This window comes from Callionymus lyra, chromosome 18 (assembly GCF_982586985.1).
Source record: "Callionymus lyra chromosome 18, fCalLyr1.hap1.1, whole genome shotgun sequence".
In the NCBI taxonomy this organism is placed as follows: domain Eukaryota; kingdom Metazoa; phylum Chordata; class Actinopteri; order Syngnathiformes; family Callionymidae; genus Callionymus; species Callionymus lyra.
This window is the reverse complement of record NC_141835.1, coordinates 7,112,963-7,133,249: the sequence shown is the minus strand read 5'-3', so window position 1 is coordinate 7,133,249 and position 20,287 is coordinate 7,112,963. Positions and strand designations below refer to the sequence as shown.

Genomic DNA, 20,287 nt, shown 5'->3' with positions numbered 1-20,287 from the left:
ATCGAGAGGGAGAAAGGAAGATGAAGTAGAAGAAGAAAATGGATGATGGGATGGAGGTGGAGAGGCATAAACAAGAGTTGTAGAAGGTAGAGAGGAAGGAATCAGAATAATCAGGTGATCCGAAACTGATGAGTTCTCTTATGATTGTGTCAGTGGTTGACCTTTGACCTCAGCTGTCTTTTGATAAAAATGGCTCTCATGTTAGACCTGGTTGAAAGAACCCAAAAGGCTTCTGACGTTGAGACTGAGCCCTGCCCGCTGTTACCTGTCATTCACTGTCTGATACAGGACACCTATGTGCTTCTTCACTCTAATGAATGTTTAATGCTGGGCAGTAAATACTCTCCGAAGATCCTCCGGGCGACATTAAATCCCACACGCCAAAAGTCCTCCCTCAGCCCACGCTCTTACAGGTGACTTCTCAATTGAGCAATGACCTGAATTTAGTCGTCACTATTTATGTAACCAGGTGATGGTTACGTAAAGAATAATCTGGAATTTTTTCCCTCAATATTACATCTCATAATATCATTCATTAATAGTTAATAATATGGATATTAGTAAGTAAGTAAGTTATTGTTATTTGTATAGCGCTTTTCCAGACCAGGGTCACAAAGCACTTAAACAATCAAAACAATATTCAATAAAGTATATACTTTAAAGGTCAAGATAAGACTGATTACACAACAGGAGTTCCAGAAAATCAAGGAAAAGCCTGAACAAATAAAAACGTCTTAAGATGTTTCTTGAAGGAGTCAGTAGATCATCAAACACAAGGGGAGATGAAGTTCGTTCCAAAGCTTAGGAGCAACAGTCTGGAAGGATTTCTCTCCTCTGGTCCTGAACCGTGTTCAGGAACCATCAGTAGATTCTGATCCACAGACCTCAGAGCCCGAGCTGGGGTGTAAGGCTGGATCAGATCAGTGATGTAAGGAGGAGTCTGACCATGAATAGATCTGAAAGTAAGAACCAGAATTTTAAAGTTGATCCTGAAAGAAACTGGAAGCCAGTGAAGAGTTTTAAGGATCGGAGAAATGTGAGTTCTTCTACTAGAGCGGGTCAGAATTCTGGATATTAGTAAGTAAGTAAGTAAGTAATTTTTATTTATATAGCGCTTTTCCAGACAAGGGACACAAAGCGCTTAAACAATAAAAACAATATTCAATAAAGTATATATTTTAAAGATCAAGATAAAACTGATAACATAACAGGAGTTCCAGAAAATCAAGGAAAAGCCTGAACAAATAGAAACGTCTTAGGTTTATTTTAGGGAGTATTTAGTATTAGGAAAATATTTAAGAAATATATATTTAATTGGAAAAATAGGCTTTTTATTTCAGAATGAATTTTTTTTTACGTATATTTAGTTATTGTAATTTTTTTCTTGACCCCCCCCCAACATTAAATTGACGCGATGACGTCACTGGTTACTTCACGACGCTGCGTCTTCATCTGGACGTGACCGTCCGCGTCGCTTCAGCCCCGCAGAGGAGAAGAAGCTCGAAGCACCAGGGACACCAACCACTCACTCTGCGGTGGTTCCTACACACTTTTTTCTTATTATTCTTGTTTTTTTTTAAGTTTAGTCCATCAGGAATATTCGTTTCTTATGCGGGAATAATCTTCTTCCTGGAGGCGAACACAGGACAGATCCAGCCGCAGGTCAGTCAAGCTGGGAGTACGGTTACAACACGAAACACAACACCGTCGTGTGTGTGCACAACAACGTGTTACACGACAGTGTTGTGTGTTTCTGAACAGATGCTGTTAAATCGACTGCAACATTTTGACGTTTTTTCCGAGGGTTTTCTGGACTAGCACCTAGCATGCTAATGCTAGCCCCGAGGCTAGCAAAGTTTGCGGAAGTTTTTTCCGACTCCAGACTGTTTCTAAGATCAGATAAACGACTCTATCGTGTTTGGTTCCCTTGTATTCGCACCGACCACCCCCCCCCCCGGTTGTCCCCTTTTTATGTTTTGGTACATTAACCGCTAGTAGCTAGTAGCATCGTTAGCTTAGCAGTTAGCTCCAGCTGGTGAAGCGACTTGTTATTTTCTTGACGTCATCAAAGTTGTTCCTCCTGTGTTAGATGTTCACCTTTGCTCCTCAAGAGTCAACAACAAACACACAGACGCCTGTTCTTGAAGAGCACTGCGTCAATGATGGCTAAACAAGCCACTTCCGGGTCTACATCGAAATGTCCCGCATCCCATTGTTTTTGTTGTTTACTGCTGGGTGGGTCTGTTGGCAGTTATCAACACCTGGCAGGTGGGCTGAGAGAAGATGGTTTCGATGTGACTACAGTGGTATCAACATGTGTTTAGTCGTGTCTGAGCTGATCTTTTAGTTTACAACTCAACATAGTTTTTTTCTTTTCTGGACTAAACAAAACTACTGACTTTTCATTTAGTTGGTCATATATGTTGGCAGCAAACATGTGTATTTCAACTCGCTCTTAAATGTGCAATAAAACACTTTAGTTGACATTGACATGCGATGAAGTAAGACTGGTTTTTGAGTCTCCCTGGTGTCCGGACATTCCTACAGCCGGAAAAACGACAGAAAAAAAAGTACATTGTCACATGTAGGGCAAGACGTATTTTGGATTCCTTGTCGTATTTTTAAGCAGCAACTTTTACCATTAAATACTTTTGAGTCTTGACAAGAAGAGAAAGCTTTCTCTTGTCTGCTGACTTCTGTTATTGGAAAGGTCATAAACAGATTTCTTTGGATAAAGAAAATACTTATTAAACTCATTAAAACAATCCCACAAGCTCAACCAGCTGCTGTGGTGTAGAAATCAAGATCCCTGCTGCGCAACTCTTAGGTGGGACGAATTAAAGGAGTTGTTTCTTTTCAGAAGCATGAAAATGAATCACAGGTGAGCTTAACAGCTTACATGGTGGTGATTGTCTTTGCGCTTGATGGATCTACTGACTCCTTTAAGAAACATCTTAAGATGTTTTTATTTGTTCAGGCTTTTCCTTGATTTTCTGGAACTCCTGTTTTATCTTGATCTTTAAAGTATATACTTTATTGAATATTGTTTTGATAGTTTAAGCGCTTTGTGACCCTGGTCTGGAAAAGCGCTATACAAATAAAAATTACTTACTTACTTAATAATGACATTTAAACATTTCTGTTAATGAGGGATTTTGTCCCCATGACATTGGACCTAAACCTTGAAAGAAGTGTTAGGGAGTCTCCAAAAACGTGCCACTGTTTGCTGCCCTTATTCCCTCATTAATGTCCAGGTTTGAACCTCCATGATGTGTGCGCGTGTGCGCGTGTGTGTGTACACGTTGTGGTGTAAGTAACAGGACAAGTTAAGTATGTGTGCGAACAGAAACCAGTTTGGTGATTTCTCATTCGTGTTAGAACTGGTCAGATTGACTTGTGTTCCCTCCTGAGACGACATGTTTTCAGAGTGTAGACAGACGCACACATGCACTCTTGATCTACACACAGTGTCGCAGTCGTAAGACAACAGGCTTGAATGACTTATCCTGTTCTGATTGACATTGTTATTTCAATACAACTCAATTATGTGATCATCAAAGCTTATCCAACTCGATGTCTAGTCAGTATCACTTAATCCACTTGCTACTTAAATTGTGTTTGTTAAGTCTGTGGGTTTGTTTGTCTCCAGCGTGTCTCACTGAAGGCCTGAGAGATGTGAGGGGGACGGATCAGAAGAGCCGTCTCTCAAACCACAGCCGGTGGCTAATCATCACGCAGCTTTGAGGTACGTCCTGCCTGGTCTATGTCCCAATTTTTAAGTCTGCCGATCAGAGGTCTGACTTCACCAGAACCTGGACCGGTCCAGTCCGAGCAGTGTGGTTCTGCAGGACAGTTTGGAAACGGCCCCTAACTGCAGGATGACATCATCTATGATGTAACGATCCGAAAATGTGTTTGGACTTATTGAGGTTACACAATCGCGACGCCTCAAACTTCAGGGTGTATAGACCGGGGTGGGTGGCCACGTTATAAGACTTGGCGTTTGTGTCCCAAGATATAGGGTCTACAGAAAATATCCTTACTTTTACATTACATATTGCTTTTTTTCAGTGTTCTGAAATTTCTATTACTTCCCTGCTTTGAAGTTATTAGAGTTTTGAGAATAAATGTAAATAAAAGCACACTCTGTTTAATCATATATTAGAACAACACAAATTATAGATGGATAGAAATTATGTAAACGTATCTAAAAAAACTAGTCTGGATGGATCGCAGCTTTCTTACTGTACCCCGACTTTAGACTTCTGCGAAGTTGCAGGAAGGTTAATTTTTCTTCTGTGATCTTGAAAATCGATCTTCCAATTGCAGATGGGTATTTCGAACACTGATAAGAAAATGTGCTTAAGCCCCGCCCACTCAAAACACTGTTTTTCTGGAGGTCAACCATTGTTTAGCATAATCACGACCACTCTGTTGTGATTGGTCAATTATCGAGGTTAGTCACTGTGCATGATCAATCCTTGAAGCCCTTACCATCCAATGTACTCGTTGTATAAACAAATGGGGGTGTGTGATTACAGCTGGCTGAAGGAGGCATGAAGTCCATTACGTCATAATGGGCTTCACTAATGTTCTGTTCGCTGAGTTTTCAGAAGAGAACTTTATAAATAATATAACAACTTCAAAACTTTGCCATGATGAGGGACTTACTGCGTCTTGGAGAGGAAGACTTTTAACATTTTAAACATGCGAGTCAGGAGAGACGATTATGACATCCCAGCGATGACTGAGGACGAGAGGATACAGTCGACTCCAGCAGCTTTTAAAGCTGATGTTTGGACATATTTTGTATTTAAGAATTTAAAGCTGTTATGACTTTGTTAAGAGTCACGTAGTCGGTAAATTCTGCAACCACAGAGTCAAGTACTCGACAATACTACGAAAATATTCTCACAATATTGCAATATATGGTATCTTTGCCGTGGACAGGGAGTCTTGACGGATCTCTTTACTATAGTAACTAGTTTGAGGCCGTCATGGTCGCTTCATCCTCTAACTCGCTTCTTCTCGGTGCCCCTCAGGACCATCATGCATCTGAAGTCGTGTCAGAGTCTCGTGCGCCCCGCTGGAGTCCAGAAGCCGCTGCAGCGCAGTGCCGTGTTTGTAAGCCAGCAGGGGGCGCTGGTGAGATCTTGCAGCAGTAACCATGGCAACCTGAGCAGCCGCCTGCCACTCGGCGTCATCTCCACCAACACGCTCCACCGCAGCCACGCATACGGCGGCGACAGGACGACGACGACGACGCAGCCCCTCCCACCGTCGCCGATGTGCGAGAGCAGCAGGTCGAGTCTGTTCCAGGACGACGACGCGCCGATGGACCTCTGGACCGTCATCAAGCCGGGACACGTCCGGGAGAAGATTGCCATCTTCGCGGCGGAAGTTCGGCAGTCCAATGTCGCAAGCGGACTCGACCAGTCGGATGCCGTGTTTCCAGACCACGCCCCTTCCCTGTCGCGTGCTGTGAAGGCAAAGGGAAATTGGGAGCAGACCTTCAACGCCAAGAAGCGTCGGAGGTCTGAAGGTCACCAGGAGCTTCAGACGTACAACAGAAGTCTTCCAGCGGACGCTAAACAAGCAAAGCCTTTGCAGCCATCGGGGGGGCGGAGCCTCACTGAGACGGCAGAGGAGAAGGTATCGGTGGGCGAGATGGTGGCATTTCTGGAGCAGCAGGTGAGCAAGCAGCAGTGCGGAGCAAAGACTCTGCTGAACCTTCAGAGAGCCTCCGCCATCCATGTGCTGAACAAACCACCCGAGTCCCGAGAAAGGTCAGAGGTCAAGGGAGAGGAGCCCGTCAGCGTATCCAACATGGTGGCCAAACTTGAGTCCGAGTGTTTGAGGCGGCGCTCCGGGGGAGATCTGTCCAGGAGCAACAGCCTGCGGAGGTGTGTGGGAAGGGTCCTGCTGGCTGCTGTGGACGCGAACTCTGCCCCCTCTCCCTCGCAGGCATCACCTCCCGCGACCTTGCACAGGAAGACCCCGAGCTGCCCGGAGACCCCCGTGCCTGTGGACTCACCCCCAACCAAGGCCCTGCCCGAGTCTCTCACCAAGACGGAGGAGCCTCCCCCTGGTCTACTGTTCCTTTCCGAGCCCACGGCCTGGTTGAAACCCCCTCCTCGTCCCCCCCGCCCCACTTTCCTTTCACGCAGCCAATCGGAGCGGAGAGCCACGTCCCAGCAGGACAGCGCCGCACGTCTTGTGCGCCGCGTGTGGGCGTCGCAGGACTTCTTGGACAAGCGCCAGCGGCTGCAGCGGCTCCTGGAGCCGCGGTCGTTCCTGAGCGTTCTGCCGCTGCACCTGCTGGTCCAGATCTTCCAGCTGCTGCCCACGCAGAGCCTGGCGGCGCTGCAGTGCACGTGTCACTACTTCAAGTTCATCATCGAGGCCTACGGCGTGCGGCCCGCCGACTCGCTCTGGGTGTCGGACCCCCGCTACCGCGACGACCCCTGCAAGCAGTGCAAGAAGCGGTACGACCGGGGGGACGTGTCGCTGTGCCGCTGGCACCACAAGCCGTACTGCCAGGCTCTGCCCTACGGACCCGGGTACTGGATGTGCTGCCACGACGTGCAGCGGGACGCTGCCGGCTGCAACGTCGGTCTCCACGACAACCGCTGGGTTCCCGCGTTCCACAGCATCAACGTTCCGATCTACAGGCGGAGCCACAAAGACGACTGACTGCGAGCGCTCGTGTCTAAATAAGTTTTGCCGACAAGCCTAGTGTGACTTCGACTCAACGTGGCGCGTCCCTGCCAGGAATACTTTTGCCAGTGTTTCTATGGTAACGGACCGCTTCAGACTTTTGTTTTTCAAAGTTAATATTCTGAGCTTCGTTGACGTCATCCTGCTAGATGATGCATCGACCTCAAAGCAGTCACCATGGCGACATGCAGCCACTTGCACCTTGTTTACGATTGTACATAAGAGTTTATGAGCGGCGGCGAGATAATCACCATGAGAGGGGGAAACTGCAATAATCAGATTTGAAAAAAGAAATGTTTTTTTTTTTAAGATTGTTTCTGTCAAGGGTTAAATAAAGTTTTTCTTTGTTGCTTTGGTTAAAAAAAGCCTTTTTTTTTGTTTGCAAGAATCTGATCACAAACAAGTTTTTCTTTTAAATAAATCATTTTATCATCACCAGTCGAGTCTTTACTTCAGTTTAAACTGTCCTCAAGTCGCCAGCAGGTGGCGCTGAGAATGGAAAATAAACAGATATGACTGAAATAAAGTGAAAATGCACACAATTCATTACATTTTTTTGTAGGATTTAAAAATGTTTTTTGATAGTATTTTTTTTTTATTCCAATAATTCCAAGGTTTTTTACAACTCTGTCGTTAAAATATTTATTTGCATAAATAACTTCCTCTCACCCACCTGACTGCAATGATGTAACCATAGCAACATGCTTCTTGCTTTGGGGCGACTCGTCAGTGTTCAAAACCCCCCCAAAAAATAGGTTCTTGGTTAAAGTCCTGTGGGGGGGGACGGGTCCAAAAGCAAAAGAGTTTCTGAACCATCAGGACGGAGATGCCCCGGTGAGCTGGGACAACTTCTCCAGCAGCTGGAAATAGTTGTACTTGATGTCGAACTCCATGTCGTACCAGAAGTTCACTTAAAAAGACAGAAAACCAGTTGTAGACATTAGCTCTGTGGTGCTGCATGTTCTTCTCACCTGCGATGCAACCATGCGACTGCTGCACGTGATGGAACCACAGCGACGGCAGGTACAACATCTCTCCGGCCTTCACGCTGCAGCGGAGTGGCCGCGCTCGACTGTACGATGGGAACCGATTCAGGTCCGGATCCAGTGGGTCCAGAGGGATCCATGGGACCTGTCGGTGAGGGAGGAAAAAAAAAGAGGGGGTTGAGGAGAGTGGAGTTCTTCTAATACACGCATGAACGCACCTTCTCTGAGTCGGTCTGGTCCACCACCTCAAATTCGCCGTCGTCATTTTGATGATACACTGCCGGCTGATACATGCCTGCCAACATGTTGCTACAGTTATTATGGGGTCACATAACCATATAAATTTGCTATATTGGAAGTTGTCATATACACAGGAAACAGTTGCCATGGTTACTAGGGGTGAAGAAGAAAATATCAATACACTTAACTATTGCAACACTTTCTTCACGATATTCAACAGCACTGTATCGATACACATTCATCTTCTTTTCCTTTCTGCTTCAGGGGTCGCCACAGCAAATCAACCTCCTCCATCCAACCCTGTTCTCCTTATCCCCCTCTCTCACACCAACTCTTTCACTACATCCATCAACTTTTTTTTTTTTTAACAATCTTTCTTTTCAAGTACAAGTTCTTTTTATTGTCCAATATGCATGTATTAAGTCATACAGCATAAATTAAATTGTGGTTCTCTCTGACCCACGATGCAACACAACATCAAAAACATGAATACGGTTGAAAGGACTTAACAACAATTAAAGACTTAAACAGACATTCATTAAATCATTAAATAATAAATAATCAACAAAAAGAAACAATCAACTAATAAACAAAATGGGATTTCAAATTATTATTATGTTATTTTTTTCAAAGATATTTCATGGTTTATATTTCAATAAAGTGCTTTTAAATAAAATAATTCCATTATTTTTCATTTACAATTAACAAGCAGATATTCATGGGTGTTTATTCATTTTTGTGTTCCAATTAACCTTTGGACGTTAGATGGCAGCAGTTGTTATTTAGCGTTTTATATTTTACGTAGCCCCAGACATCACATGGTTCAAAGGTTTTTAAATTAATCTACAAATATTCAAGGCATTTGTTCACTTTTGTGTCGCGATTCAACTTTCGGTCGCTAGATGGCAGCAGTCATTTCATCCTTCGCAGCTTAAGGAACAACTAAATCCTGCGAGATCTCAACAGTGACTGAGGACGAGAGGATACCATTGACTCCAGCAGTTTTTAAGGCTAGTGTTTGGAGATATTTTGGTTTAAAAACTAAACAGGTACGACTTCATCAAGAGTCATGTGGTCTGTAAATTCTACAAAACCAGAGTCAAGTACTCGACAATACTACAAATAATCCTTGTTACTACAGTATTAGAATATAGCTATCGTTGCCCCTATATATATATAGATATATATATATATATATATACATATACATACTGTACACTAGTTGCCGTGGTAACTGGTACACAGGAAACAGTTGCCATGGTTACCGTAAGGGATGAAGGGGCGGTCTGTGGGTGGAAGCAGGATGAAGTTCTTCTCTCCAGAGATGACACAGTACAGGTTCTCATAGTGGTCTTTGTGCACTGAAAACAACAACGACTCAGAACGTTCCTTCAGGAGTGACGCCATGTTTTCGGACTCACTGGACGTGACGGCGCGTGACTCCCCGAGCCAGAAGTTCACCGCATCTGGTAACTTCCCTGCGGTTAAACGAGGTTCACAAATAAAAGCCGTGAGATGAAACGATATGTTCTGCCGGGACTCACCCATCGCGGCGCTCATCCACGCCACGTGCGGCTCCAGGTCGTCGGTCAGCTCCGGCAGCTCGTCCAGGAGGTTGGAACACTGCTTCTGCACGTAGAAGACGCCGTCGTGCTGCTCCTGGACACGCATCAAAGTGGTCACCTGCGCCCCCCTCACCTCAGCCTCCTTCCTCACCTTCCCCTCGATGACGTCCAGCACAGAGTCGAAGGTCATCCGTCGCTCCTCAGGCATCACGAACCGATCCCCGTTCACTGCGTCCGCGTAACCGTTCGGAGTGACCGCCACGCTGATGACCTTCGACCCTACCTTCTCCCTGAAAATTAGGCAGAGCTAAGGAGGTCGCCATGGTTGGCACAGGGGCGTCTTCTCACCTCAGGTAGGCAGGGGTCCATCTGGTCAGCGCTGGCCAATGGCTGAAGGCGTTCTTGATGATGCAGGGCTTGTTTGCGGTGATCCAGTGGCGGTGAAAGGTCAGCGGGTCAGGTGGACCCTCGAGATACGGAACCGATCGATCCAGATACAGTTCTTTATGGACAACATGAGATCACAGCTCTGGTTAGTTCTAGTAACTGATGACGTAGTTACTAGCGTTCAGAATATAACACATGATAGTAACTTAAGTAATACTCATAAAACTATTACAAAAACACAAACGAACAGTAACATTACAAGTATTTGTTGCAGAAGTTCAGAACAAGTATTTTTGTTTCTAGTAAAACAAACCGAGCTTCAGTAAAAGAAAGTAAAACATGTTTTAACGCAGTATTAGTTCTTACCTTGAGCCTCCAGAGAAAACTCCGTCAGACTCTTCGTCACAGCCTCCATGACATTTCCCCAAAGGGTACTCTAGTATATCAATGACGTCATCAATATTGAGGGATCGATTTTTCTGATTAGCTTCACGGCGGACACGCTGCTTTGTTTACATCTATTGCGCACGCGCAGTGTCGATCCAAACTCCGGGACAAGGCCCTCTGCTGGCGGGAGGCTGTAGTGCAGCCGTTTTGTTATTCCGGAGACTTTTCATTAACTTAATTATTGTGACGACTATTTTATAGAAACATCTATCAAGATAATGGAGATGATTTCCAGATGTGCTTCCCCTTTGTTGAGCTATTTTCCAAAATCACTTTAAATAAAATAAAAAAAGAAAGTTTTTAAACCTTATTGTCTTTACATCTTAAGAAGTTTTTATTTGTTCAGGCTTTTCCTTGATTTTCTGAAACTCCTGTTGTGTTATCAGTTTTATCTTGACCTTTAAAGTATATACTTATTGAATATTGTTTTGATTGTTTAAGTGCTTTGTGACCCTGGTCTGGAAAAGCATTGTACAAATAAAAATTACTTATTTACTTACTTACTTATATGAACTATTGTTACACAATTTATACATTGAAACAAAGACTGTTCAGAAGTGCAGTTTCAGCTCAGATTGTGTGTCTGCAAGTGATGATATTGTGAGTCTTCAGCTGAAGTCTCATCAAGGTGATCACCGTCAGCTTGTTCAGTCTGGAAGCTGCTGGTTGTCCGCAGGTCTTCAGTCATGGACGAGTTCGCCTTGGAGCGCTATTTCGATGATTCCATCGCAAACGTGAGTGAGAGAACTTCAGCTCTACGTTCAGGCGGGATCATCCAGTTTCTTTGCTCAGTGTCGTCTCAACACCAGAAGTTGATCTGGCCTGTCACATGACTTGGTGCGTTTACCTGCGACAAAAATTGTTAACCTAAAACATTCGTAAGAGTAGAAACAATATGACCACTGACGTTACTATAAGCTAGTGGTCTGAGTGATGATGACTCTGGTGTCTCCTCCTAGGAAACAGATTTCCTTTTAGATGATAGTCTCGAGAGTCCCTCTCAGACAGACCAGGAACCCCAAAAGAAATCCAGCAAAGAAGCCGAGGATCTTGACCTTAGTTTCCTGCCAGATGAACTTCCCGCACAAGGTGATGCAGGTGCGACATAGCGGCGAGTCTGTGTCGAGAGGTTAATGCGAGTATTTGTGAATGCAGATGAGGCGTCACAGAACCAGAGCGTGGACCAAAACGTCTCCCAGGACAGCGGGATCTTCACCCAGAGTTCAGCAGGTGCAGCAGAATCCTGGCATGGGGCGCCAAACTCTGCGCCAACATGGACCTCGACCAACTCTGGTCCGGTCCCATCCACAGCAGCCCCGGGGTCCAGCACCTTCTGTCCCATGACCCCTATGACCCCAATGACTCCAGTGACGGAGCGGTCTGGAATCATTCCTCAGCTGCAGTAGGTGACCAGATGTGTGGGTGGTTACCATGGTAACGAGCACTGATTTTTGTGTGTGTGTAGGAACATCGTCTCCACGGTGAACCTGGGTTGTCCTCTGAACCTGAAGTTTATCGCTCTTCAAGCCAGAAATGCAGAGTACAATCCAAAGGTACCGAACTGATTACTCAACATGTCATGTGACAGGAAGCTCTGACGATGAATGTTGTCACAGCGCTTCGCCGCCGTTATCATGAGAATCCGGGAGCCTCGGACCACAGCGCTGATCTTCAGTTCGGGGAAGATGGTCTGTACCGGAGCCAAGAGGTCCGTTCAGCCTCAGAGGTTCTGAAGTCACTTCTAGAGGGCGAGGTATTGACATTATATCTGCTTCCATCAGCGAGGAGCAGTCGCGACTAGCCAGCAGGAAATATGCCCGTGTGGTCCAGAAGCTCGGCTTCCCCGCCCGCTTCATGGACTTCAAGATCCAGAACATGGTGGCGAGCTGCGATGTGTTCTTTCCCATCAGGCTAGAGGGGCTGGTTCTGACCCACCAGCAGTTCAGCAGGTACCAACTCCACACAGGTGTCTTAAGGGGGCTCCGCTCTCAGGTTTTCCTTATTGTAATCATTGAATATTTCACTGCAGTTACGAGCCTGAACTGTTCCCGGGGCTCATCTACCGGATGGTGAAGCCTCGGATCGTGCTGCTGATCTTTGTGTCGGGGAAGGTTGTTCTGACAGGTGAGTTCACTGGAAGATTCTGAAGATAAACCAAACGTCAAAGACTTAATTGCTCAATCACGTGCTTGTTTGTGTGAAGTACAAATATGTTTTGTTCCTCTCTGAAGTCAAATTTTTCTTAAAAAAATAATACTTTTCTGTACAACAACTGACTATCCAATGGTCAATTGTGTTTCGCTGCAGGAGCTAAAGAACGAGGCGAAATCTACGAAGCGTTTGAGAATATCTACCCAATCCTGAGAGGCTTCAGGAAGCAGTGACATCACTTCCTGCACCTATATATATGTTTTATTTAACAGATTTATTGGTTATATGTGTATATATTAGACAACTTCGAATGAGAATTTTGTACACTAATTGTGTATTCCATTAAGGTCAAATGTGAAGAACACAACTGGATTAAAAATAAAATCCTGTGTTGGAGTGATTATTGGATAACATCACATTTGAGGATTTAACCAAGAGGGGTTATCACAATGTGAGAATGTTTAAGTGTCACTAAAAAACCTAATTTGTGAACTCTTAAAAAAAATGTAAGAGTCATTGCATTTTTGATATTATTATTATATAATTGAAGTGTGTTAAATCACACAAATGAAGGGTCAAACATTAACAAAACATCAAACATACTGTTTGAAAATTCAAACTTTCAAATTAAACTTTATATTAACTTCATTTATAGATGATGCCTCTTGATACCATGTTTGAGATCGATATATATTTTTAGCAAAAATTGAAATGGTACCTGTTTCGATGAATGACAAATATAAAAGTCTTTACCATGGAGAGGTAGATGATGCTGGCACTCTTGGTTTCTACCCGGACTGTTGATAGAAGAGCACACTTTAAAAAACGTTGCGTTTGAGGACGCTAAATATTAGCTTGGCTTGCAACACATTAGGAAGCGACATTAACCATCATGACGAGTAAAACGAAAAAAAAAAGAAACGTATTTATAACTGAATCTAAAAAAAACAACAAGTGACGCAATCAACTGTGTCCCACCGGAAGCTCCGCCCACTGTTATGTCGTCAGAACATAAACAAAGCTTCACGTTTTCCCAGATTTTACCGGAAGTGGCGAACTCGTCTGGTGCGGATAAAAAACAAAAACATCCGGGCACGGAGTCCCGACAGGACCGGGGGCAACACAACACGAAATGGATTGAAGACTACGTGTGACTCTCCGCTTTGTTCGGATCCATTTTTTTTACTCGGCATGACGTCCTCCTCTCCAGCGGGGCTTCTTCCCCCACCCGAGCCGGAGTGTCCAGCCTCCTCCCCGGACCCTGCCTCCACAGCCAGGCCGCGGCAGCCCCAGCAGCGCCCCCTCCGTGCTCCCCCGGCGGCTGTCATGGTGGAGTCTGTGGACGACGTCGAGGGTCTGTCGGTGGCGGTGGAGCGGTGTCCGCTCTGCAGCACCTCCCGGAGGAGGCTCACCTGCGCCCGCTGCATCCAGGCCGGAGACTTCATCCACCTGGACGGAAGGAACCCGGAGAGGTGAGTCCAGGACCAGGAGCTCCAGCTGAGCTGTCGCCCGTCATGTCGGCGCGGATCCATTAAAAAACTTTTAACGACAACAACAGGTTCTAAGACTGCGAGGCCGAGAATATATCAAAACATAAACACGATTTCATCGGAAACTTTACCACTTAAAGACACTTTTTCTTTTTTTTTTAACTTTAAAGTTTCGACATCTAAGCTAGTTAGCATTAGCAGCTACACTCGTGTTAGCATGCTAGCTTGTGGCTGCTGAGTAACTGTTTAGGGTTTTTTTACTCTCAAATAAATCAAATAAATCCTCGACAACAACACTGACGATTCATCCACACTTGAACTTTGATTCTGGAACAAACCTGAACGTCGACTTAACCATTGTTTTGGTTCTTATAAAGTTTCAATCGAAATTGAAAGTCAAACTAATAAAGTGTTTAAATTAAACACATATACAGTTTGACTACAGGACCTGTTTTTATTTGTTTTTTCCTTGATGGAACTCCTGTTGTGTTATCAGTTTTATCTTGACCTATAAAGTATATACTTTATTGAATATTGTTTTGATTGTTTAAGCGCTTTGTGACCCTGGTCTGGAAAAGTGCTATATAAATAAAAATGACTTACTTACTTACTACAAAACAATGCAAGTGTTTACATAACTCAATTTTAAGATCAATTCCCTTGTCACTATATAGGGAGCAGCAACAAAGGGTTGAATGCTTAAAATATGAAACATCAGATAATCGTTTTGAATAAAAAAAAAGAAGATAAAATCCATTTTCTTTCAGGATCAAATTTAAAATTATGGTTCTTGCGTTCAGATCTATTCATGGTCAGACTCCTCCTTACATCAGTGATCTGATCCAGACTTACACCCCAGCTCGGGCTCTGAGGTCTGTGGATCAGAATCTACTGATGGTTCCTGAACACGGTTCAGGACCAGAGGAGAGAAATCCTTCCAGACTGTTGCTCCTAAGCTTTGGAACGATCTTCCTCTCTCTCTGTGTTTGATGATCTACTGACTCCTTCAAGAAACATCTTAAGATGTTTTTATTTGTTCAGGCTTTTCCTTGATTTTCTGGAACTCCTGTTGTGTTATCAGTTTTATCTTGACCTTTAAAGTATATACTTTATTGAATATTGTTTTGATTGTTTAAGCGCTTTGTGACCCTGGTCTGGAAAAGCACTATATAAATAAAAATTACTTACTTACTTACTATTATGTTCAACGAGTATTCGAAATTTCCATCTGCAGGTTCTCTGAGAAGAGTGAGCGACTGAAGAAGTTGAGGGATGAGAGCCAGCAACTGCAGCAGAGGTGAGAAGACCTGTCACAACGGTGTCACTATTGTCACCCTCTTGTCTCTGACTGAAATTCTCGTCTGTCTTCAGAGTCCTGCAGGCTCTGGACCAGAAACTTCAGGCTGACAAGGTGGTGAGTTCACCGTCGACACTATGTAGGTCCGAGAAATAAACACACACACGCACTTGGTAACACACGCACACGCACACACACGAAAAAAGATACGACTAAATACACGCATAGTAACACATACAGACAAACACAGATATGAGTAAAACACACGCACATATAGTAACACAAACACACACTCATTATTACAGACCTACTACCACATACAATCCCACAAACACACTCACTCACACACACACAGATTAGCACACATGTATCCTTATTAACACACGCATACTAACATACACAGAGACAAAACAGAGTAACAAACACAAGGACAAACACACGCACACAGCCTAACACACAAGTTGTCTGTCAGACAATTCTACAAGTCATGAGCTGTTGTCTCCTCAGAAATGGAAGATCATGTCGTGTAAGATCAAGATCGGGCAGCTTAAGGAGGCAGTCGCCCGCGGCAACGAGGAGATAAAGAGCGGTGAGTTCCCCTCTTGTTCGGGGTCACCTTGTCGTACTCATCGGCTGAGCGGAGGAGTTCAAAATAAGAGCCGATCCTTCAAAATGTGTCTCTACTATTGATGTTAAATATGTTACGAAACTAAACACTGCCCCCCCCCTGCAGACCGGGAGCTGCTACTGCGGGCGCAGGAGGAGGGCGGGCGGCTGCAGCGGCGCGCGACTCGACACCAGCAGAAGCAGGAGAAGATCGAGCGGCACAACCGCAAACTGGGCGAGATTATGGGGAAGCGGCGTAACGAACTGCAGGAGCGTCTGGACACTCTGGCGGCTCTGAGGAGGGAACACATCGCGGAGCTGACCCGACACATCTTCCCCATCCAGGAGGAGAAGCAGGGCAGCAGGTGAGGACTCGTCGCCCCTCGTAAAACACCCACTCCCTCTAACCCTGTGACCCTCCTCAGAGACCCCGCTGACGTGGTCGAGGAATGTGACCCGGCCCTGACCTCCAGCACCGTCAGCGAGCTGGCTGAGGCCCGGCGCACCACCTACCTGTCCGGCCGCTGGATCTGGGACGACCAGAACGGAGAGACCAGCATCAGCATCACCGGCCCGCCCGTCACACTGCCCAGCAACGGAGACTGCTCGGCCTACTACAGCTGGGTGGAGGAGAAGAGCAGCAGCCAGGGCCCAGGTGACCCCAAGATCTTGATTTCTAATGAGGGCCCTCCCCAAAAAAGCTGAAGACATAGTGACAGTTCATCCTTACATAAGATGAGGGCTAATGCTAACATTAGCTGAAGGGTCGTGCTAATATTAGCTTCAGGTTTGTGCCAACATTAGCTGCTAATTTCTGCTTACATTAGCGGAATGTTCTGGCTTAGACTAACAGAATACTCGTGCTAACATTAGCTGAAGGTTCATGCTAACATTAGCTGATGATAGGTGTCAACATACGTTGGACGCCTGTGCTAACAGTAGCTAAAAGTACATGAAAACATTGGCTGAAGGTTGATGCTAACATTAGCTTATAACAATTAAAAAAACAGTAATACATTGTTAAATGATTATAAAGTTAGTTGGGTAGTAATAGGTTTTAAATGTTGAAACATTTTGATCCAACTGAGCCCCAGAAGCTGAACAGCTTAGTCAATTGTTTGGAAGAAATCAAACAATTGACTGAGTGAAAACACTTTGCAGCTAAATGTGGACAAAACTGAAACTCTGGTTATTGCTCCTGATGATACTGTTCCAGGGTTGAGTCAGTACTTGGGTGACTTAGGTCAGTCTGTCAAACTGAGCCTGAGAAACCTGGGTGTTGTATTTGATAAAAACATGTCTCTTGTTCAACACTGTAGAAAACTGACCAGAAACCGTTTCCTTCAACTGAGAAAAATCTCTAAACTTGGGAAAAGAATTCTGAGCCGCTCTAGTAGAAGAACTCACATTTCTCCGATCCTTAAAACTCTTCACTGGCTTCCAGTTTCTTTCAGAATCAACTTTAAAATTCTGGTTCTTACTTTCAGATCTATTCATGGTCAGACTCCTCCTTACATCACTGATCTGATCCAGCCTTACACCCCAGCTCGGGCTCTGAGGTCTGCGGATCAGAATCTACTGATGGTTCCTGAACACGCTTCAGGACCAGACGAGAGAAATCCTTCCAGACTGTTGCTCCTAAGCTTTGGAACGATTTCTGTGTTTGATGATCTACTGACTCCTTCAAGAAACATCTTAAAACATTTCTATTTGTTCAGGCTTTTCCTTCATTTTCTGGAACTCCTGTTGTGTTATCAGTTTTATCTTGACCTTTAAAGTATATACTTTATTGAATATTGTTTTGATTGTTTAAGCGCTTCGTGACCCTGGTCTGGAAAAGCGCTATATAAATAAAAATTACTTTCTTACATGTCAACATTTGATCTTTCGTTTGTCAGAGTTGGACCACATCAACCCGGCTCACACCATCAGTGCTGCGCTCTGCTACGCCACCCAGCTGCTCACCATCCTGTCTCACATCCTGGACGTCAACCTGCCCAAGAAGCTGTGCAACAGGTGACACACGCATGCATTAATACACACACGTGCACGAACGCACACTGGTGTCATGGACGGTCTTTAATTATTTCTCTGTGCTCCAGTGAGTTCTGCGGTGAGAACTTGAGTCGGTATCGCTTCACCAGAGCTCTCAGCAAACTCAACACCAACATCCTGCACCTGTGTTTCTCCCAGGTAACACACACACACACTCGCTTTAGTGTTGTTAATGTTGTTGTGTCATCACCCTTTGTTGTGTGTCTGCAGCACGTGGACAGCGAGAAGCTTCATCCTCACCACACGCTCCGAAACATCATGTTCCTCATCTTCCCCGACAACGTCAACCTGGGCAGGTGAGTCGATGATGATGATGATGATGATGATGATGTCACCAGTTCTCTGGGGTCACCGCGGTCCGGTCTTGTTGCAGGACGGGGCCCTTCGAGGTCAGCGCAGACCTGGAGGAGTCGATGGAGTTTGTGGAGCCGGAGGCCGACGGGCCGGCGGAGGAGAGCGGCGACGAGACGGTGACGGACGAGGAGACGGACCTGGGCATGGACTGGGAGACGGTGCCGAGTCCTCGCTTCTGTGACATCCCATCCCAGGTACACACACACACACACACACACACACACACACACACACACACACACACACACACACGTGCGCTGACATGCACACATGAACACAGATACACAAACTGGATTACACGGGCAAACGCACACACAGAGGGAGACCGACACAAACACACACTGAGACACAGATACACACGTTAACATAGATGAACAGACGTGGACAAAAGCACACACTGAGACACAGACACACATTAACAAAGACAAACGTACATAGACAAACAAACCGAGACCAACACGCATTGATACACACAAACACACAGAGACGGACACAAACACACAGCCAAAAATACAAACACAACTGAAACACTTGCATAAACAAAGACGAACGGACATAGACAAACACACACAAACAAACCGAGACCAACACTTATTGATACACACAGAGACAAACGCGCACATACACACAAACACACAGAGACAGACACACAGCCAAAAAATGCAAACACAACTGAAACACTCACATTAACAAAGACAAACGGACCTAGACAAACACACACAAACAAACCAAGACCAACACACATTGATACACACAGAGAAGGACACACAGATACACACAAACAAACAGAGACGGACACAAACACACAGTCAAAAATGCAAACACAACTGAAACACTCACATTAAGAGAGACAAACGGACATAGACAAACGCACACAAACAAACCAAGACCAACACACATTGATACACACAGAGACAAACGCACACAAACGAACCAAGACCAACACACATTGATACACACAGAGACAAACACGCAGATACACACAGAGACGGACACAAACACACAGCCAAAAATGCAAACACAACTGAAACACTCCCATTAAGAGAGACAAACGGACATAGACAAACGCACACAAACAAACCAAGACCAACACACATTGATACACGCAGAGACAAACGCACACAAACAAACCAAGACCAACACACATTGATGCACACGGAGACAAACACGCAGATACACACAGAGACGGACACAAACACACAGCCAAAAATGCAAACACAACTGAAACACTCACATTAACAGAGACAAACACACACAAGTGTTGCTGAGCTCCACTATCTGACCTCACACCAGTGTCCTCCTCAGTCCATGGATCTTTCCCAGAGTGCCATGCAGGTGTCACAACCTGCCGCCAACACCGGGGGCATGATCTCCTCAGCAGCCGCCTCCGTCACATCCTGGTTCCGAGCCTACACCGGTCAGCGCTGACCCGCCTGTTGACCACGACGTGTTGTCCCAGATGTCCTCAAACAGGTCCTGGATCAGAACTTGTATATTTGCTGCTTTAAAAAAAAAAAAAAACTCGAAGAAGAACAAAAATACGAATCGAGTTGGAAATTCTTTGACTTTTTTTCTCTTCTGACGCTTGGTTCTGTTTGGACCGAGGACACGACTGACCGAGACTCGTCATCAAGAGTGTCATTTGAGTCAGTGATCCGGTTTGGTCCCGAACTGAAAGTCTTGTTTTGAGATGCTGATGTTTTTAAACACGCATGACGGATCAGAGTGTGGATCAGATTATGTTCCTCTGGAATGTGAAGTTAATCTCTCCAGTGCCGATCCACTTGGCAGAACCCGGACCTTTTTTTCTTTTTTTTTGACAATCCGGCGTTACCATGGCGACGACCAGAACTTGTCATGGGTGCCAAGTGTGTGAGAGTCCCAACTGTAATGTTTGTTTTAATAAAGTCTGGACCAGGTCGTCCGTTCTGGTCCTGAAACTATCGTGTGACTGATTACTTTTACAATCGTCCAATCACAAACCTGAGGGTT

At 45.0% G+C, this 20,287-nt stretch overlaps 4 protein-coding genes across 6 annotated transcripts; 3 read left to right on the top strand and 1 right to left on the bottom strand.

Moving 5' to 3' along the window:
• The first annotated feature begins 1,438 nt into the window (after nucleotides 1-1,438).
• Nucleotides 1,439-7,152, top strand: fbxo34 (F-box protein 34). Its single transcript, XM_087779618.1, has 3 exons — nucleotides 1,439-1,662; nucleotides 3,650-3,745; nucleotides 5,043-7,152. Exon 3 carries the CDS (start codon nucleotides 5,050-5,052, stop codon nucleotides 6,691-6,693), a length of 1,644 nt encoding a protein of 547 aa, XP_087635744.1. The 5' UTR covers nucleotides 1,439-1,662; nucleotides 3,650-3,745; nucleotides 5,043-5,049; the 3' UTR covers nucleotides 6,694-7,152.
• A 180-nt stretch (nucleotides 7,153-7,332) lies between these two features.
• jmjd7 (jumonji domain containing 7) lies at nucleotides 7,333-10,427 on the bottom strand. 2 transcript variants are annotated; one of them, XM_087779622.1, is made up of 9 exons: nucleotides 10,262-10,427; nucleotides 9,857-10,010; nucleotides 9,660-9,798; nucleotides 9,488-9,602; nucleotides 9,365-9,421; nucleotides 9,209-9,304; nucleotides 7,922-7,998; nucleotides 7,689-7,848; nucleotides 7,333-7,627 (listed from the first exon to the last, which is right to left on the bottom strand). In XM_087779622.1, the coding sequence occupies exons 1-9, from the start codon at nucleotides 10,308-10,310 to the stop codon at nucleotides 7,533-7,535; spliced, it is 942 nt and encodes a 313-aa protein (XP_087635748.1). In that variant the 5' UTR covers nucleotides 10,311-10,427; the 3' UTR covers nucleotides 7,333-7,532. The 2 variants fall into 2 exon arrangements, with proteins under 2 accessions (XP_087635748.1, XP_087635747.1); XM_087779621.1 differs by having other exon boundaries at nucleotides 9,365-9,798.
• A 589-nt stretch (nucleotides 10,428-11,016) lies between these two features.
• Nucleotides 11,017-12,882, top strand: tbpl2 (TATA box binding protein like 2). Its single transcript, XM_087779623.1, has 6 exons — nucleotides 11,017-11,744; nucleotides 11,808-11,895; nucleotides 11,959-12,050; nucleotides 12,124-12,291; nucleotides 12,372-12,466; nucleotides 12,650-12,882. Exons 1-6 carry the CDS (start codon nucleotides 11,476-11,478, stop codon nucleotides 12,724-12,726), a joined length of 789 nt encoding a protein of 262 aa, XP_087635749.1. The 5' UTR covers nucleotides 11,017-11,475; the 3' UTR covers nucleotides 12,727-12,882.
• Nucleotides 12,883-13,550: 668 nt separating this feature from the next.
• On the top strand, nucleotides 13,551-20,239 carry atg14 (autophagy related 14). 2 transcript variants are annotated; one of them, XM_087779620.1, is made up of 11 exons: nucleotides 13,551-13,965; nucleotides 15,218-15,280; nucleotides 15,355-15,397; nucleotides 15,788-15,869; nucleotides 16,014-16,251; nucleotides 16,312-16,541; nucleotides 17,785-17,902; nucleotides 17,989-18,079; nucleotides 18,152-18,237; nucleotides 18,315-18,489; nucleotides 19,601-20,239. In XM_087779620.1, exons 1-11 carry the CDS (start codon nucleotides 13,685-13,687, stop codon nucleotides 19,721-19,723), a joined length of 1,530 nt encoding a protein of 509 aa, XP_087635746.1. In that variant the 5' UTR covers nucleotides 13,551-13,684; the 3' UTR covers nucleotides 19,724-20,239. The 2 variants fall into 2 exon arrangements, with proteins under 2 accessions (XP_087635746.1, XP_087635745.1); XM_087779619.1 differs by having other exon boundaries at nucleotides 19,589-20,239.
• Nucleotides 20,240-20,287: the final 48 nt, after the last annotated feature.